The sequence below is a fragment of the Stegostoma tigrinum genome, chromosome 7 (genome assembly GCF_030684315.1).
Source record: "Stegostoma tigrinum isolate sSteTig4 chromosome 7, sSteTig4.hap1, whole genome shotgun sequence".
Taxonomy (NCBI): Eukaryota; Metazoa; Chordata; class Chondrichthyes; order Orectolobiformes; family Stegostomatidae; genus Stegostoma; species Stegostoma tigrinum.
Window position 1 is genome coordinate 58,450,488 of NC_081360.1, and position 17,121 is coordinate 58,467,608.

Below are 17,121 nucleotides of genomic sequence, written 5' to 3' on the forward strand. Positions count from 1 at the left end.
TTCTCTGAAAGTGGAATCACAGGTACACCGGGCAGTTAAGGCGGCTTTTGGCACACTGCCCTTCCATCAGTCGGGGTATTGAGTATAGAAATTGGGAAGTTAGCGAGTTTTGAGAAGATTTGTAGCTCAGGTTGAGGTTCTGGATGTGAGTTTGCTCGCTGAGCTGGAAGGTTAGTTTTCAGACGTTTCGTCACCATTCTAGGTAACATCATCAGTGAGCCTCCGAAGCGCTGGTGTTATGTCCTGCTTTCTATTTATCTGGTTAGGTTTCCTTGGGTTGGTGATGTCATTTCCTGTTATTTTTCTCAGGGGATGATAGATTGGCTCCAAATCAATGTGTTTGTTGATGGAGTTCCGGTTGGAATGCCATGCTTCTAGGAATTCTCGTGCGTGTCTCTGTTTGGCTTGTCCTAGGATGGATGTGTTGTCCCAATCAAAGTGGTGTCCTTCCTTATCTGTATGTAAGGATACGAGTGATAGTGGGTCATGTCGTTTTGTGGCTAGTTGATGTTCATGTATCCTGGTGGCTAGCTTTCTGCCAGTTTGTCCAATGTAGTGTTTTTGTAGACAAACTGGCAGAAAGCTAGCCACCAGGATACATGCTTTGAAAATATTCCCAAATCTTTAAAGAATTGCCAAAATAATTCTTAGCATATCAAATATTGTGGGCAGTGATGACATAATGCTGTTATCAATGGACTAGCCACCCAGAGTTCCAGGTAAATTTCTGCACGCCTGCATGTTCAAGTTCCACTAGTGACAGATGGTGAATTCATGAACAGTCTAATGACAACTACGAAACCATTGTCGGTTGCTCTAAAAACCTATCTAATGTTCTTTTAGGAAGGAATTTTGTTGTCCTTAGTTGATCTGATTTTTATGAGAGTCCAGAATCTGAGTTGTTACAACAGAAAAAGAGGCCTTTCAGTCTGTCATCTGAGATAAGGCAGTTCAAATGCCAATCATTATTAATGAGTGCCAATCTTATGTTTTCTCCCCACACCCTTGTACACTGTTTCTACCCAAATGATCATCCAGTGCCCTTCTTAATGACTCAAGTACTTTCTGAAATGGCTATCAAGCTAAGCGATTGTATTGACTACTAGAAAGACTCAAGAAAGGAGTGGACCACTGAGCATTAACTAAAGCAATTGAAATGGTAGCAAACTCAGCCCTACCCACTTTCGGAGCCCTCCTTAATAACACCTGGGGACTCGTACAAAATTGGGAAAGCCTATATGACAAACTAGTCAGGCAACAACCTGACATAGTCATACTCATGGAATGATACCTTATCTGTAATGTCCCAGACTGCACCATCATCATCACCATCTCTGGTTATGTTCTGGACAGACCCCGCAGAGGTAGTAGCACAGTGATTATACAGTCGTTTTGGAGTGATCCTCCAAGTCTTCAACATTGACTCTGACATCTCATGCTATCAGGTCAAACATTGGCAAGGGAACTTCTTGGTGATTATCACAAATTGCCATCTCCTCTTATCATCTCCTATTTTAATTTAAGGAAAAACCCCATTATGAACTGGGCAAAGGTTAATTGATGGGCGGGACGGGGTAGCTATTGGGGGCACTGCATGATGCTGTGTTGGACTTTTTATAATGTAAAGATTTCTGTTAGCAAAAGCAGTGCACTTTGTGAGACAGGCTGACTGAGCAGAATGGACCTTTCCTTAAAAATATTAAACAGTTTTTCTGGGGTCAGATCACTGACTGTAACTGAGTCTAACCTTTTAATCAGCATGCTGCCAATGTTCCAGGAAGATTGCAACCATGATGACAAGAGACTACCATTGCTTCTGTTCCATGTTGTGACCCTGCCTAGTCACAAATGTTTAATGTCACACGTGATGTAGGAAAGGCTCTGTTCAGTTGGGTTTGTCAAAGCAGAAACAGAAGATTTTTATCCAAAGCTCAAAGGTTTAAAAATGGACCACACCAATCTACAACTGTACAAGAAGTAGGTGCCACAGAAGAACAAGGTATATTCTTCTTTGGGTAAGTAGTAGACCCTCAAGATGAATTCTGGCATGTAGGTATCACAGTGGAGAAAATGATGTTAAAATTGCATTTGTAGAAAGCATATTGATTCAGATTCAACACTGTGGTTGAAGCTGCAATTTCCCCATATTTTTGCCAAGCTTTGAGGAATCATGTTCTGAACATGAGAGCAAAAGCAAGTTACCCTTTGCTGCAGTGAGAAAGGAAGTATTTAATCCCTGTATGTCATTTCAAATCAACATTATTTTCTGTTATACAGAGCTGCAATGCAACATTGAATTATCATTTTTCATCAGCTGCAGCAAATGTTGAAGTTAGCTCATCAGCTAAAGATCCACTCTCCATGGATGTAACACCATCCCTCGGATCATAGGAAGATAATGCAACTCTTTCATTCTGTTTGAAGAAAGTCTCAAAGTTGCAGGAACAGGATGCACTAAAGGTAATGCTGACTAGCCCCAAGATGAAGCCCTGGACCTTAACTTGCTCCTTGGAAGCAGTGGAAGAGAATGATACAGCTCCAGAAGATGATCTTTTGGATCCAGGTCCTAGATCTTTCTTCACCCTTTGACCTGTCAATAAAGTTTGTGAATTTCCTGCTGTTTCTTTTCAGTAGAATCACACCATTGTTGCAGAAGGTAACACAGGAAAATTTGTTATTCCATTGTGCCCTCTGACATTCAGCAACCATGGCCTCTGTTTGCAACATTTGAAAATAGTGGCCAAAAATTTGTGGTAATAATAATGGAAAAATAGACAGTGTTTTCATTAATTATTCTTCAAAACTAATAGCAGTATTTGGAGTTAATGTACATACGTCTAGAGGACAATTGATCAGGCTTCCCAGCAGTTGCCAACTGCCCTGAAATGGCTGGAGTATCCCAGAACCAGCTTCAGCCGCCTTGTGATCAGAAGGTGCATTTTGGGAAGTTTATTAGCTCCTGGGAAAGACTCATCTACCAGAGTATTGGAGCCCCAAGATTCTTGAAATGACCAGGTCCAATTGCTTGTACTTAGGTACTATCTGGTTTCTTATTTTAGGAACCAGCCACCAACTAGCGAGAGCCTCAATTCAGATGCCACCTAACCACACCTGTGCCAAGAACCTACTTGCCAATCCTCGGAAAAGCCAGGAGTCCCCAGGCCTCTTGTAGATTTTTGGTCTCCTTCCCTCCCTAAGGGGTTTGCAAGAGAACCCTGTTTTCTCTACCTCTTCTGGAACTTCCCATAATCCTGATGAATCAGGGATACTCTCTTAATAGTTTCATACATTTGTCAATCATTTGGATAGCTTTCTACTGTTTGTTTCCTTGTGTAGCAGGGGCAGTGCCTTTCTGTCTGGGCCCTTCTTTGTTTAGTGGGTAAGTTGTGGAGGATATGTCTATCCAGGATAACTGTTGCCTTTTACATTGTGTTAATGTAGTTCGCATTTGGCTACTATGTTTACACAGTGTCTGGTGTCTTGATTTTGTGACGTCAGAGTTGTACTTGACCAATGTACCCAGCATCTCTTACTGTTTGACCAAATTAACAATCTGTCTTTCAAGCAGCTGCAATCTGTTTGCAAAATCATAGTCATGGGTCAGCTAAAATGTCATGCTCAGGTTGCAGTTATAACAGCATGCTTGTGTAGCGAAAAGTTTTACAAACATTTCCAATATTAAGTGCACAATTTAATGGATAAGGGTCACAATTTTGACATTTCAATCTTTCTCTCAAGGAATTGTTGTGCCGATTTCTAAAAGGTGGGGTTTTCCACAGCAGTGAACAAGGAAAACAAAAATCATTCTAAGCTAGTGCTCACCTCACCCACTTGCTTTATAACACCTTCTTTCTCTCTCTGTCAAATTCAGCCAATTGCATGAGCATGCATATGACTCTCGCTGTCACACAGGTGTGTGCAAACAAGCATGTACACATGCACACAGTGCTTGCACTCTCTCTTACATTCTCATGCTCTCTCTTGCAGACTCTCTCTCACCTGCAGTCTCCCTCATGCGCACTCTTGCGTTGTTTCTCATATTGTCTGTGTCTCTCGTTCTTACGTACTCACTCTCATATCACTGCTGCAGTTACTGTTCCTTGTCACAGCCGTGAATTATTTGTCCCACGACTCATTGCAGTTCCCTTTTTTAATGATAGAAAAAGAACCTCCTCCCTGAGTTGCTGCTGGACAACAATTCTGCTCCAGTAGAGTGTTATTTGGTTTTGGCAAAATACTGATGACCTGGAAATTTGGCACATAATAGGATGCTTAGAGTATTTTAAACAATATCCTTGCACTGGGAGGCATATCTGAAGCTTGTTGATAAAATTCCCTTGAGTTGGCACAATTCTTCCCATCACTCACTACCTGGAATGATGGAAGAATGAGTAGTGCTGAAGGTCTCCTAATGTTATTTTGCTAAGTCACAGGCACAGTTTTCATTTCAACAACTCCCTTCAGTTCTCTATTTCATTTCTCCACTATGCTACAGTGAGCTTGGTAATTTTTCCAGATTTTGTTTATGTTCTTCGAAGTGGAGTAAAATGGTTTAATAAGGTTAAATGAGAAAACTTGTTTCATTTCATTTCATGGTAGTTGTTGTTTCCCAGTTGTACAGAACTGTTTACAGCACAGATGGGCCATTCAACCCAAGAAGGCCCACCGTGATAGTTAGGTTCCAAATGAACTTTCACCCATTATCATGCCTATCACTCCTGTCTGTCTTTTCTCAGTTTCTGCCATTTTGTACTGTTTTCTTCTTCCTCTCCTCGGTGGAGTGAGCTGTCATTTTCACTGCTATTTTTGGAGAACAAAATTTCTCTTGAATTTATTATTGATTGTTTTCTATCCAGATCCCTTTGTTTTGGTTTCCCAATATAACTGGATATGTCATCTTGAAATCAAACGATAACCAAGAGCATTCCCTGTGGATTTTGTTTTAAAATGCAGGGTTGAAATGTTCGGAGAAGAATGTGTTTATTATGGCTTATTTTCGCAGTGCGTATTTGGTACCTTTTTGAGATAATGTAGCTTTAAAACATGAGGGTAAAAGGTTTTTAATGCTTTAGTTATTTATTTAATAATGTTGTTTTCTTATACTAGACTGAACATTTTGAGTGCTTCACAAGAGTAGCTTTAAAAGAATCCTTTGTTTTCATGTTACCATATAAAGTGGTGAGTGATTTTTTAAGCGCAAAGTTTGTATTTTTTTTGTCCTTTTTTACATTCAGACTGTCCCTGCTGTACAGCTCGGGGAACTGGACAATCTTAGATACAAAGTTAATATTGATTTCCTTTTGAATGGTAGAAGCATACTTTTCAGACTGAATAAGTTTACCGCAATTTGAGATGACATTATATCACATTAGTAAAACTGCAGAACAAACTATATTATAATCTTGTTCGCGGTTGGCCAAGGGAAAATACTTCTCGGCAGTTCAACTTCCATACTTCCTCATTGCAAGCATTTTCTAACTCCCCTGTTTTTCTTTTCTAATTCTCTGATTCCTTCTTTGAGCCTCCAGGTTGCCCAATTTAAGAGGGCTTCTTGCACAAGTTTTTATATCCATTTTGTGGGATGTGGGCGTCATTAACTGGCTAGCAATTATTACCCCATCCCAAGTTGCCCTTGAGAAGGTGGTGGTGAGCTGTCTTCTTGAACTGCTGCAGTACACTTGCTGTGGGTTGACCCACAATGCCATTGTGAGGGGGGAAAATTCCAGGATCTTGACCCAGTGACAGTGAAGGAATGGAGATATAGTTGCACGTTGGGATGGTGAGTGGCTTGTTGGGGAACTTGGGAGTCGCAGTGTTCCTCTATGCCTGATGCCCTTGTCCTTCCAGATGGAAGTGGTTGTGGTTTTGGAAAGTGCTGACTGAGGATCTTTGTAAATTTCTGCAGTGCATCTTGTAGATAATGCACACTGCTACTTCTGAGCATTGGCGGTGGAAGGAGTAGTTGCAGTGCCGAATCAGGCGGGCTGTTTTGTCATGGATGATGTGGAGCTTCTTGTGTTGTTGGGGCCGCACTCATCCAGACAAGCGGGGTGCATTCTGTCACACTCCTGACTTGTAGATGATGTACAGCCTTTGGGGAGCCAGGAGGTGAGGTACTCGCTGCAGTATCCTTAACCTCTGACCTGCAGTTGTAGCCACTGCGTTTGTGGTCAGTCCTTTGTATGCCCCTGGCTGGTCCACTTGCTAGAGCAGTCATTCCTAAATAACCCCTTGCTTGCTTATTTATTTGGCAATTCAGCTACTGCTTTTGTTGGCACAGCTTATCCAATCATAATACTTTCTGGCTGACAAAAGATGAGCAGAACAGCGAGTAATTAAATAGTCACACAATTTAGAGTGGGGATGGAATTTTTTAAAAATGCAAGGAGTTGAGATGATATGAAAATTGAAGAACAGTCATGATTAAAAAGTGAACGAGCAAATTGGAACCCAGGCATCCTATTAGATCTGTTGTGACTAATGTGACTGAAAATCTGAAATGAAAACAGGAAATGCTGGAAAATCTCAGCAGATCAGACAGCAACTGTTAAGAGTGAAATGGAACTGGTCATCAAGCTGACATTTCTCTCTGCTGCCTCTCCTGTACTTTTGTTTGTATTCCAAATCCCCAGCATCCAGTGTGTTTTCCTGACATACCACAGGAAGTTTTTGTTGTGTAAAGAAAGTGCAGAAAAGCAAAACTTGTTTGTTTTTTTTTAAACAGGTTGTTGCCTATCACTACTGCCAGGCTGATAACACTTACACTTGCCTTGTGCCAGAATTTGTCCACAGTATAGCAGCTTTGCTTTGTCGTGCACCTAGACTAGCTGCATTCAGGGATTTGCTGCTGAAGGAATCACACATACAGAGTGTCCTCAGTTTACGATCTTGTGTCCAGGATCCGATGGCAGCATTTAAAAGAGGTATTTTGGATCCTCTTGCAAATCTGATAAAAGGTAAGGCTGTAAGGGCTGTAAGAGCTGTAAATGATTTGATTTGCTTTTGCTATCTACTGGGCATTACCTAAATAGCAATATTTTAAACCAGATTATCAACATTGAAAGTTAAACTCTGAAATACAGCAAACTTCGTTTTAATTGGCACCGTATGATTCTGTACACTCAATAAAATATTGGACATTTATATCTCAAATACTGGAAGTCTACTGTATTGTTGCGATGTCCGATTAGACAGTAGAGGTTGAGAGTGAGAAGGCCAGTAAGTTTAATTTAAGGCACAGTTGCATCATTATTTAATTGATTTATGCAATAAATAAAGTATAACAGTAATGTATATAGCCCCTGCATTACGTTTCAATTGCTTAGTGTGTCTTTATACATTGATTATGTGGACCTTTTGATCAACTGGTACACTCCTGGTTCCATAGGTGCTGCTTCATAAAATGTTTGCTTGTATTCATGTAGAGTTAGATTTTCATGAATATTACGGAGTACACCTTTATTTAGACTTGTTTGGGAACTTTAAAATTTTAAATGCTTCTTTTGCCAAAAGGTCTCTGGAATTGAGCTGGCAAGAGCACAACATGGGAAACAGGGCCTGTGTGACCTCAGTGGATTATGGAGCTATTGGTGTATCCTTAACAAATTAACTTAATGAATTAAGAAATAAACAGGGTCGACTGAGAAAGCTGTTAAAGTAAATTGGGTCAGTTTAAAGTAAAAAGTGGACTGATTTGAGAGGGGGGAAATAGCAAAGAAAAGAAAGATTAAAGTTTCACACTTCAAAACATTTTCTGAAATAATTCACAGCAAGCGGGTGTGAGAGCATAAGAACATAGGAGCAGGTGTGGGCTATTCAACCCCTTGAGCTTTCCCTGCCATTCAGTAAGATCAGAACTGATTTGCCCTGGTCTCAACTCCTCTTTTATGTCAATTTAGCATAGATGTCACTCTTGATATTTTAAAAATCTGTTTACCTCCTCTTCAAATACTTTAATGATCTAGCTGACACAGCTGTCCTACACATTCAGTTCTCTGAGAGAAGTTCCATTGCATCTCATTTAATTATCTGTTTAATTCAATTAAGCTATTCTAAATGTCCTGCTTTTTCTTTAATAATGGACTCCTACCATTTTCCCAGTGACAGACGTTAAGCTAACTGCCCTATAGTTTCCTACATTCTTTCTCCCTGCCTTCTTGTTAGCAATTTTTGTGCCTTCTGGAACCTTCCTAGAATTGAGTTTTGGAATATTTGAACCAATTCCACTGTGATCTCTACAGCTGTTACTTTTTTAAAGCTCCTAGATGCAGGCCACCAGGTTATCTGCCTTTGGGTTCATTGGTTTCTCAAATATGTTGCCCCTTGTGATGGGGACTGTTACTAGATCTTTTCTCCCCTTAGCAATTTTGATTGTTTTTCTCTCTGGCAAGTCCTCCACCATGAAGGCTGAAGCAAAATATTCATTTAAATTATCTGCCATTTTGTTGTTCTCCTTTTGTCAGTTCCCTAGTTGCATCCACCTAGGATCACACACTTGGAGTCACATGGTTATACAGCACGGAAACAGACTCTTTGGTCCAACTTGTCCATGTCGACCAGATATCCTAAACTGATTTAATTCCATTTGCCAGCATTTGGCCTGTATCCCCCTGAATGTTCCTATTCAAGTATCCAGCCAGGTTCCTTTTTGATGTTGTAACTGTGCCCACTTTCCCCTTTTCTGTAGCCTGTTCCATACATGCACAACTCTGGATAAAGTTGCCCGTCAGGTCCTTTTTAAAATTTATCCCCCTCACTTGTGCCTGTTGATTTTAGACTCCCTGACCTTAAGAAAAAGACCATGGCTATTCACCCTATTTATGCCCCTCATGATTTTATAAAGCTCAATAAGATCACCTCTTAGCTTCTGATGATCGTGGAAAAAAAGTAGCCTCAGCATATTCAGCCTCTCGCTGTAACTCAAACCCGATAATCTCAGCATCTTCCCCAATAGAAGGGATACCAGAATTGAACACAGTATTCGAAAGTGGCTGAATCAAAATAGTTGTTTAAAAGTCTGCCACTGACATTCCACTTGGACTATTTTCCTGGCTTGCTCTGGACAACTTTTTCTCAATCTGTAATTGCCCTTCTTTAAATTGAGGATACTGGTTTGAGATCAAATTTGTTGTTCCTCAAACTGTATTTGAAAATCTAGTATGTTGTGATCACTGCCCTCCACATTGATTTATTGTTACATGTACTGAAATACAGCAAAAAATTTTGTTTGCTTGCTGTGATCTGCACTGCTCAAAGGATCAGATTAAAAAGATTTTGAGGCATACAGGTTACATTGTTTGAGACGAGTCCATTCAAAAGTCTGAAAGCCAGAAAGAAGCCATTTCTGACTCTGCTTGTGTGTATGTTCTGCTACTTCTACCTAATGGAAGAGCTTATAGTAGGACATCACCAGGGTGCAATGGATCTTCAATGATGGCCACCTTTTTGTGGCAGTGAGCTGTATAGATAGAGTCCATGGATAAATGGTTGGCTTTCATATAGGCCCAGGCTGTGCAAACCACCTTCTGTAGCTTCTTACGATCCTGTGCAGCGAAGTTGCTCTATCAGGCCATTATGCACTTGGACAGTATGCTTTCAATGGTGCATCTGTAGAAGCTGGTGAGGGATTGTTTTAGATCTGCCAAAAAATGTGCCATCTTGATGTCACATTTAAGTGGGAAGTCCGGGACTGTTTGTCATTAGCGTCATTGTGGCTATAGAGGATACAAAAATCTCTGCCAAGGCCCTAGCAGTCTCTTCCCTTGCCCCCTTTAAAATTCTGGGATAGATTCCATCAGGCCCTGGGGACTTAGCTAACTTAATGATTCTCAAGACATACAAAACCAGCACCACCTTAATATTGACATACCCTAGAATATCAACGTACTCTTCCCTGATTAGACCATTATCCATGTCCCTCTCCTTGACGAATACCAGTTGGAGTTTCTAAAGAAAGAATAACGATACTCATTGATCATCTTTACTAAATTCTGTACCCTTAAAGCTGCATCTTCTTTCCAGAATTAAAATGATGAAATGCCTGACTAAATTGGGATAGATAAAATTTAAGGTACAAAAGCATACTTGCTGATTTGTGAGACTGGCAATGCTTGAGGCACATGTTGACAATGCTTTGCTTCAAGGCTTTTGTTAATATCAGTGTGGGAGCACTATTATAGTGTATAATTTCTGACCAACATGTCTGACATCTGAAATGAATTGATTACCATAGTAATAAAAGAGTAGTTAATGGCAGTCTCATGGGTTTAAAACACCACTCTAATGATCTGAACAGCATTTGAGAAATCATCATGTAGATAAAGTGAAGCCCACAGGATAAAAACAAACGTGATACCAAAGAGGTGTAAGGTTGCTAAATGACTGAATCAGTAAGTAATGGTGAGTGTGGAACTGGAGGAACACAGGTCAAGCAGTATCTGATGTTGCTTGGCCTGCTGTGTTCTTCCAGCTGCACACTGTGTTATCTCTGACTCCAGCATCAGCAATTCTTACTATCTCTGAGTAATGGGGAGTAGTTGTTTACAGATTGAAGGAAAATGTTTTTCAGGGGGGTTTATATACCTAATATTTTTCTTACTCTGTTTACTAAGACTTGGTTGGATGAGACACTATTGCAAGCTGTGAGAATGTCACAGAACTTGGAAATATTGTAAAAGATGATAGACATCAACAAAACATAGGCCGGTGGAAAGAACAGACACGATGCAGTTTAACGCAGGGAAGAGTGAAGAGTAGAATGAGGTGATGATGCATTATAAACTTGAGCACAATTCTAAAGGGAGTGTAGTGACTTAAGGATATGCACAAATCTTTGAAGTTAAGAAAATAATTAAACCAGGATGTGACATTTCGAGTTTTATAAATGAAAGTGTTGTCTACCATTGTAAGGGAAACCTGTGTAAAACATTGGTTCAATTTGAAATGGAAAGTTGTATGCAGCTTTGGCATCACATTTTCAGAAGGATGTGAAGGCCTTTTAGAGAGCGTGCTGCAAAGCTTCTGAGAGTGTTCTGTGTTTGAAAGACTTCACTTACATGGAGGGATTGGAGAATCTGGGATTATTCTCTTTGGAGAAGAGAAGATTGAAAGAAGATTTAATGGAGGCATGCAAAATCATGAAGGGCCTAAAGAAGGGAAAACTTTTTTTCAATTGACAAAGGGCCGAGAGTATGCAGGCTTTGTGGTTGGCCAAAAGGAAATGCAACATGAGGAAAATCTTGTATTATGAAACATGGAACAAGAGTGTGGAACGTAGTGCGTGAAGGAGGAGTAGAGACATTTCAAACATTGGTCCCTCAAAGAGGAATTAGGTAAGTACCTAAAAGGAAATAATTAGCAGGGGTACAGAGAGGAGTGGGAAAAGACAAGCTAAGTTTTTTTTGAGAAGAGTTGGCAGGCCAAACAACTGCTTCCAGAGATGCAGTTGTTATATGATTTTATTTTTTAGGTAATCAACAGAATCTGGATAACTTGCTGGGACTGGGTGTTTGGAATGTGTAATAATGTAGATTTTATGCAATAAAAAAATTAATTAATTTTAACTTTCTCTGCAGGAAAGAGGATCCCTGCAGATGATTATATTATTTTAGTAGATGGTTTAAATGAGGCTGAATTCCATAAACCTGATTACGGTGATACAATTGCATCCTTTATCGCTAAAATAATTTCCATGTTTCCATCTTGGCTAAAGTTGGTTGTTACTGTTCGAACCAATCTACAGGTAAAAACCTCTATTTACATTTTTACAGGTAAAAGCAAATGTCAGGTATTCAGAGATACATTGCAATAACACATTAGGTTCAATAGTCAGCTTCAATTTACTGTAAGTATTTCACGGATAAAGTTATTATAGAATTTAGAATTATAATTGCCGTTTTAAGCCAGAAACAGTTCTTACAATCTAACTGGAGACAACAATGAAGAGGAAACAGGTCTGTGGTTCGTTTGGCATGGAAAATTAATTTATTGGCTGAAGACCATGTAACTGGACATCAGACCATGGTTGATTGTTTATTGCATTAATTTGGCTGGTGGCTCTCATTTGTACTTTTAAACATTTTCTTGAAAGTATTTCAGATACGCAGCAAATTAATTGTGTGTTGCCCAAGAATAATTGTCTTTGGGTCTGACCCTCATTAATAGATCATGGGATGATATCGCCATGTAGAAGCTGGTAAAGTGCCATACCAAGTTCAGTTGCTGAAAACTAAAATATTTTCTCATTGCTTAAGGATTAGTGTTTTTGTGTATGATTGTCTTGCATTATTCCGAAGAATGAAATATACAACAATGATCAGCACAACAAACTGTTCTCTCAGGAGGATCTGAGTAGAGAAAATCAGTCAAGTGTTCAGGTTAAGCATCCTTTTAATTAAACTAAATGAGGTAACCTTAACTAAAGCAAAACAAAGAACTGTGGATGGTCGAAATATGAGACAAAAACAGTTGCTGGAGAAATTCAGCAAGTCTTGTAACATCTGTAGATAGAAAGTAGTAGTCAACATTTCAGGTCCAGTGAGTTGTCTTCAGAATCCAGTCATAAACTTTACTGGAAAAAGTAAGCGTAAAATTTTAATCCTAATGGTGTAACTGGAATAAATTTTTAGCATGTACTTCACAGTCTTGGCTTTGGATGTACATACTGATAAAATATCTGTAAAATTGGCATGTTGTAATTTTAACTTGCCCCACCATTCCCCACTCTGAAGTGACTGCAGAATCATCACAGGTTAAAAGATATAATTACAGTTTGACTGGTTGCATCAGCGGTTTTCCTTATACCTAATATGCAAGTACCCACAATTGTATCAGAATATGCACAAAATACTTGACTTCAGGATGATGTGCATTTTATTTAAAAAAAACCTTCATGATGAACTCTTAATTAAACTATTATGGTTGTGTTTACTTTTAGCAACTACATTTTCTAATCTTAAGACAACAGCATTATGAGCATGGTTGATGTGATATCAAACAAATTAGATCCCAGAAACCTGGCTTAATAGCCCATAAATTTTATTTTGCTTTTCATGTACCTTGAAGATCAGTGATTGACAGTGTTACCTCTAATTTTCTTTGTGGCTCTGCAGGCCGTCGAGGTTGGTGTGCAGCAGTGACTTCCGAAATTGGCATTCAATGCTGCAATCAATGTGTTGATGTCAGTTGCCTTGTTCAATGGAACAGCTATCTGCACAGCTTAGAGGAAATGTTGGTCACTAAACCTGTTTACAAGAAGCTGCCATTGTACTTTTAACAAAAGAACATAGGATTTTTATTACACCCAGAGGAAAAGTGCCAACTAATGTTACTACGCAAAAATTGTTCATAATGGTCTTTATTACAAATATCAGAAAGAAAAATTCAACTATTTTATCCCCACAGCATACTAACCGACACTGCTTTCTGGGTGAAAGGTTGCTCCAGTCTGCATGCTGAAGCTCCTTGTTTAGCTGACGTGGCTGTAAATAGTTTCCTTTTTATAAAATTCTATGCATTCACTTTGTGCCTTTTTTTAAAATATTAAGGCAATATTTCTCCCTGAGAAGCTTAAACAAGCTGCTAATCCCACTTCCTTACTCCTTAAACTCATGTCTTCAATGATCTCCTGTTGCCAAAGCCTTCATTCTTTCAGATTGTTGTGAATTTCTGTGTTTCTTGGACTTTTTTGCTAGACCATAAGTTTTTTTTTCTTCCTTCCACCTTTATTTCCTAAACATTGAACTGCTCATTTCAGGGATTTAAAGCTTATGAACGAAGTAAATTTTCAACACCCAATTGCCCCCCTCAAAACAGATCAGAAATGAAACTAAGAACCCTTCTTAATGCACAAAAATACAAACATTATTTCAGTTTAAAGCTATATGTTCTACCACTTCAGAACCCAAGTGCTCAAACAATAATGTATCATGAACTTTAACACAAGATGCAAGTGTAATACAAGGTGTTAACAAATGACTCCTAAATTGTGCAATGTGTGTTCTCAGTGCTCTTGCCATAACATGTATGACTTACTATATGCCTTACTAGGAGATTCACTAGAATATATTGAAGAATTTGAGACATGTACCTCTTTTTCTGCTATGGTTTGCAAATTTCTAACTTGTACTTGGATGATATGAAAAAGCATTAAAGAAAACAGATTGATAATATTTTACTAATTTTTATAGCCTTAGCAATAGAGTAAAAACAACAGCTTGCATTTAAATAGCTCTTCCAAAGCAAACTACCTTGAGGTGCTTTATAAGAACTTGAGTAATCACACTTTGATACCTTATGTGCAAGGGTTACTGTTGGGTCAGAAGTCTAAAGAATGGTCAAAGAAGCTGATTTTAAGTAGAATCTTAAAGGAGGAGAGTCACATAGAGAGGCAGAAGGGTTTCGAAAGAATTCCAAGCTTGGGGTCGAGGCAACTGACATAAAAACCACTGGCATCAGAGATAATAGGAACTACAGATGCTGGAGAACCCAAGATAACAAAGTGTTGAGCCGGATGAACACAGCAGGCCAAGCAGCGTCTTAAGAGCACAAAGCTGACATTTCTGGCCTAGACCCTTTCTGAACATAGAACATAGAACATAACAGCACGGTACAGGCCCTTCGGCCCTCGATGTTGTGCCGACCTGTCATACCGATCTCAAGCCCATCTAACTTACACTATTCCTTGTACGTCCATGTGCTTATCCAATGACGACTTAAATGTACCTAAAGTTGTTGAATCTACTACCGTTGCAGGCAAAGCGTTCCATTCCCTTACTACTCTGAGTACTACTCTCTCTTACTACTTTCTGACGAAGGGTCTAGGCCTGAAACATCAGCTTTTGTGCTCCTAAGACGCTGCTTGGCCTGTAGTGTCCATCCAGGTCTACTCTTTATCTCAAAACCACTAGTGGTAGTGTAATTAGAATCGAGGATGCCTAAGATGCTGGAATTGGATGAGCACAGCTTGTGAAAACTTGTAGAGCTAGAGAAGGCTACACAGATAGAGAATCTACATATTATCTGAAACAGTTTGAAAACTTGATTCAGAATTTAAAATTTGAGTTATTGCTATACCAGGAGCCAATATAATCAGCACAGATGGGTAATGGATGAATGTGATGTGGTACCAGTTACGAAAAAAGCAGAGAAGTTTGTATAATGGATAACCTCAACTTTATTCAGGTTAGAGGACAGTAGATGGGCAGAGTCTGTCAGTGACATGGAATTGAAAATAGACAGCCATGATGATGAAGTGTGTATGTTCATTCTCGAATATGTTATCAAGGTTTTCAACAGTCTAATTCATCCTCATACGTTTGCTGGATTAGGTTGCGACAGTGAACAGTTTCTAACCTATAAATTAATTTTCAGTGTAATAGAAACTACTTTAAATCTTCAATCATGCTTGTTTACACGTGTTAGATTTTGAGATCTCAGAGGTGTGCCACTGTTGTAGCAGAACGGGATATTAAGCGCTATAATTCTCCTGATATAAAAATGATTTCTGTAGGCTACAGAATTCCGTAGAGGTTTGTACAAATCTTGGAGACAAATTCTACTACCTGTTGAATTGATAAACTTAGTGTGTACCATATTAATTACAAATTGCAAATGAAAATTAAATAAACTTTCCACAATGTGAATACCTACTTTAGAACTCCCTTCTCCTGTTCTGTACCTAGGTTCTAGATTACAAATGTGAATAAGTTGTCTGACAGTATTGCTGTGCTTATTTACAATATCGTGACAGTGATCTGCAATAGATTACTACAAGAGTGAAATAGAAAGTGCAGGGAATATTCGGCAGCAGATCAGACAGCATCTGGAGAGAAACAGAATTTCAGATTAATTATCCTCTGTCAGAAGTAGGATTATCAGAGATGTGATTGCTTTCAAGGGCAGAAAACCTCTGGATGTTTGCCGCGATTAAGTGAGATATTGCAGGGTAAATGAGATTGTAATTGGGTAAACTAAGAAAGAAAATATGCATCTGTAAGAGGAGTGAATGGGAATATCTGAATCATCTCTAATGACCGCCACCCATTTTCTTCCCAATTACATATGTGATTCTGTTGTTCAGAGTTTTTTGAGATTTTCTGGATTAAATTTAGTATGTTAGTGCAATAACTTAAGATGGATTAAGCCTTCACTCTGGAATTGTATCGTCATTACATTGACCATCAAGGAATCTCCTGAAGAATTTTGCACTGTTCATGGTTTGTTTCTTTATCAAGCTGGGGAGTGAATCTGGGACAAAGTGGGTTTAAGCTCATGGTCAAGAAATGAATTTGCATGGAGCATCAAGAATCTTCAATCTGCATTGTAATTTTCTATATACCTTTTCTATATCAAAATAGCCGACATTACAGTTATTCTTTTGTGAACAAAGTGAAACTGCTCCACTGCTAGGATGCACAATGAATTTTCATTTGGTACCTGCTTATAAAAGCAGATTTGTTTAGTGTAATCAGCAGCTAAAGATGGAGGTTTTGGCTGAAATAGCCACCGGTGCAGCTACAGTTTAGGTTAATACATCAAGGATGCTTTGTATTACCAATCAGGCTGGGAGAACTCTAGGTTTCTGCTATTTGTTGCTATCATTTCGGAGTGGCTGTCACAGATTTTCTACTGGAGGCAAGTTTCAAAGGAAAGGAAAACTCAGCAAATAAAACTAAAGTCCAATCCAATGCCAATAAGCTGCTCCCTTCATCTTTGCACCCATGTTGGCAGATATAAATCTAATTGATTTTTATTTTAACATGAGTCAGGAAATGTTTTAGAGAAGATTAAAATTCAGCTGGAAATGGCTTCTAGTTGTGTTGGGTGCCATAACGGCTTTGACTGGCTGAGAAACTATGAACTGCTATGGGACTTAGTCTTTTTAAGGCATGCACTAGCTCATTTTATAATACTTAGGTCTACTTTGCATTTCAATTTGGCTGTGGACCACTGATCTTTTTGTCAGAGCAGACCCAAGAAAGCCTTAGCAGTAGTAACATAGTGGTAACTTAAGGAAGTGTTTGCAAAGAGTTAGGTTTGTCAGATGCCTCCTTTAAAGTACTGTTCCAGCATTTACTGTGCCCCCATGTTGGTGAAAATTTTAAATTGTTCCATATTCACCAT

General features: G+C 39.0%; 1 protein-coding gene across 8 annotated transcripts in view; it reads left to right on the forward strand.

Annotated features, from left to right (window-relative positions):
- Positions 1-17,121, forward strand: part of LOC125453905 (protein TANC1-like) — a 188,527-nt gene that overhangs the window by 100,150 nt on the left and 71,256 nt on the right. For 7 of the 8 annotated variants that reach the window (XM_048534037.2, XM_048534040.2, XM_048534038.2 and 4 more), the window contains 2 exons: positions 6,725-6,956; positions 11,574-11,740. The exons of the other annotated variant lie outside the window; for it this stretch is intronic. In XM_048534037.2, coding sequence (XP_048389994.2) covers positions 6,725-6,956; positions 11,574-11,740 — 399 coding nt within the window. The remainder of the gene's footprint in view (positions 1-6,724; positions 6,957-11,573; positions 11,741-17,121) is intronic. 8 annotated transcript variants of the gene reach the window in all.